This window comes from Lolium perenne, chromosome 4, assembly GCF_019359855.2.
Source record: "Lolium perenne isolate Kyuss_39 chromosome 4, Kyuss_2.0, whole genome shotgun sequence".
NCBI lineage: Eukaryota > Viridiplantae > Streptophyta > Magnoliopsida > Poales > Poaceae > Lolium > Lolium perenne.
Window position 1 is genome coordinate 377,496,312 of NC_067247.2, and position 3,073 is coordinate 377,499,384.

At 47.0% G+C, this 3,073-nt stretch overlaps 1 protein-coding gene across 1 annotated transcript; it reads left to right on the forward strand.

Annotated features, from left to right (window-relative positions):
• Positions 1 to 375: 375 nt before the first annotated feature.
• On the forward strand, positions 376 to 2,142 carry LOC127297158 (glutathione S-transferase F8, chloroplastic). Its single transcript, XM_051327455.2, has 3 exons — positions 376 to 625; positions 727 to 775; positions 1,399 to 2,142. The coding sequence occupies exons 1-3, from the start codon at positions 473 to 475 to the stop codon at positions 1,866 to 1,868; spliced, it is 672 nt and encodes a 223-aa protein (XP_051183415.1). The 5' UTR covers positions 376 to 472; the 3' UTR covers positions 1,869 to 2,142.
• The last annotated feature ends 931 nt before the right edge of the window (positions 2,143 to 3,073 follow it).

A 3,073-nucleotide genomic window follows, 5' to 3' on the forward strand; every position in this document is an offset into this window, starting at 1 on the left:
CAATCTTAATCCCTTGCTTGGCAGGCACTCGTGACCGTACAAGGATCTAGCCCATAGCCCCTGTGCTTTGCCATTTCCAATTCGATCTATCTCATCTCAGGAGTATCTTTCGTGTTGGTTAAGCTCATTGGTAAAGGATGGATGATCACCCTGGGGATAACATGGGGGAGATCCATGCTTGTCCTGTTTTGTTTCTGAATGGAAGAGATGCGACCACTTTGTCTTGCTGGAGACAACATGGCCGCTACCTCCAAGCAAGAATCCATCCATATGGTCTCTTTATCTCTTTGCTAGCTTTCGCTTTCGCCGTCCTGTGACAATCCTCTGCGGCAAGGCAAGCATATTGGTTTCCACGCTATAAAACACCTGTCGCTGGATCGCAGACTCCATCAGTCAGTCGCTTCACTCGCAGATCTTCGCCGGCACATCGATCGGAGACATTTTGCTGGCCGAGAACTAGAACTTTTGAGCAATGGCGGCAGGATTGCAGGTGTTCGGGCAGCCGGCATCGACCGACGTTGCCAGGGTGCTGACCTGCCTCTTCGAGAAGGACCTCGAGTTCGAGCTCGTCCGCATCGATACCTTCAAGAAGGAGCGCAAGCTCCCCGAGTTCATCAAGCTTCGGGTACGTATATATGCCTGGCGGCTCCGTCCATGGTGCACTTTCTTGGTTAATTTGGGTTCTTAATTCGGAAAACCAATATTGACGACTGTCTCTCTCCGCAGGATCCTACTGGACAGGTGACTTTAAAGCATGGTGACAAAACTCAAGTTGGTAAGATCACACTTGCACATAGACAATTATCCCCGCTTGAAATGCACGTCTTTTATTTCTATTTTTCTGTGGGATTTTTTTTTCCGAAATTCATGTGAAATTAAGTTTCCGATCAAACGGCTCTAACTCACTTGATCGGGACAGTGGATATACTATGTCACATTTTTGTTTCAAGTACCCGGGAGCACAAATTTAAGTTTTTATATAGTATGTCATGCTTTCTTAGGTTGTATGATCTTTGTCAGATCTTTACTGAATAAATTAATAAAAATGGCCGGGTACTTCCTCCATTTCGAATAAAATGTCATGCTTTCTCATATAATTTTCTCCAAAGATATAATCAATTCATGTGTTTGAAAGGTCTTGCTAATGTTGTCTTAACTTGATTGTCACAAGCATCATAAAACTGAAATATTCTCAAGTGTCAACATAAGCACCGTTTTATGGCTAATTATTCTTGCTTAAATATTTTTTAACACTTTTTTTTTCAAACAATGGATTTTTTTTATTAATCTTACCATCACATGTAGCTGATACAACCCCATAATTAAAACTCACTCTTTGGGTACCATATGGATTAGAGCACATAATTAGGCATTGTGGTTCTTTTATTCTTGTCGCAGATTCAAGGGCTATATGCCGATACCTGTGCACCCAGTTCCCGGAAGACGGCAACCGCGCGATCTACGGCACTGGATCACTGGAGCGCGCATCCATTGAACAATGGCTCCAAGCGGAAGCTCAGAGCTTTGACGGCCCGAGCTCCCAGCTTGTCTTCCACCTAGCGTTCGCGCCGCAGCTGAATTTGATCCCCGACGAGGTCCACATCACTGAGAACGAGAGGAAGCTGCAGCAGATGCTCTGTGTTTATGATGAGATCCTGGCCAAGAACCAGTACCTCGCCGGCGACGAGTTCACCCTCGCCGACCTGTCCCACTTGCCAAGCTCCCACTACATCACCAGCACCCAGAGGGGCAGGAAGCTCTTCACCTCCAAGAAGCACGTTGCCAGGTGGTACGACGCCATCTCCAGCCGCCCGTCGTGGCAGCAGGTGATCAAGATGCAGAGCGAGCACCCCGGCACGTTCGAGTGATCGAGCTATGTGGCGAGCTCGCCGAGCTGAGTCATCTGTGATCGACAACCTGATTCTTCGTTGGGCTTCACACCGTGATATGTCTTCGTCAAGGTCCCTCTCGTCTACGTTCGTCGTTCGTTGTCGTGCCGGCTAAAATAATGTGAAGCCCTAAAGCGGTGTCTCTTAATGTCTTCAATTTTGCAACACCATTGTCCTTCCGTGGGTTGTAACGCTCAGTTGCTTTCAGTTCAACAAATAAAATGTTCATGGTCGATCTTTATTATCCGTTTCACGGACATGACTTGATTTGACAAGAGTATTTTGTATCTATGGATACATTAATATTTTTTTTTGCGATGATATGGATACATTAATATGATCTAGTCATGCATTTGACAAGAGTATTTTGTATCATTGGTAAGTTGTATTTCGTCTCTTTCTTATTTATTTTCCTGGACATGTTGCAGCTGTGTGCGTTTTTAGTCATGTAGAGGCCTAGTGTAATGTTAAACCTTTATTTAACGGAACAATCTTTATCGAAAAATTAACATGCTTTAGTACGCAGATGGCACAACTTACGTGATGCAGGGTGGAGTTTTCGTTTTCCTTTACATGATTGCCCCAGTCGCACTAGGCGGCTGGCCAGGTGAAACCCTAGCCGTCCCCGCCTTCAGTCTCCTCCCCTCGCCTCCCATCACGCCGTTGCATGTAGGAGTAGGAAGCCGGTAGGCAAAGCCTGCCTGGTGGAAGGAGGCAGCGGACTTGTCTCCTTGCGCTGCAGGAGCCCTCATGGATGGTGTGCTGCAACGGCTCTATATAGGCGTACATTGACGAAGGTCAGATGTTGGGGCAGCGTCCCTAGTTCTGCTCGACGGTGGCCATGCCGCTATGCTACGAGGGCAGCGAAGCGACCAACTAGTTTTGGGGTGGAGGCTCTCGATCTCTGATCCGCAGCAATGGTGAATCACTTTGGTCCCCATTTCCAGGCGGCGACAACAATGACACATCTTCCTGGAAATCTCGCGTGATAGACTCAATCCGTCGAATGCAGTCTACCTCCAAGTTGTTCGTGCGTTCATCGGCTAATATGATCTCGGCGGCTAATATGCTCTCGGCAGTGCGAACCCAAACTACAAATTGTATCTCAAGGGAGCAAGGTTGGCAGTTTCAGTCTCTACATTAGAGGTTCCTGACGGCACACTCCAATGATTGGCTGTTTCCTA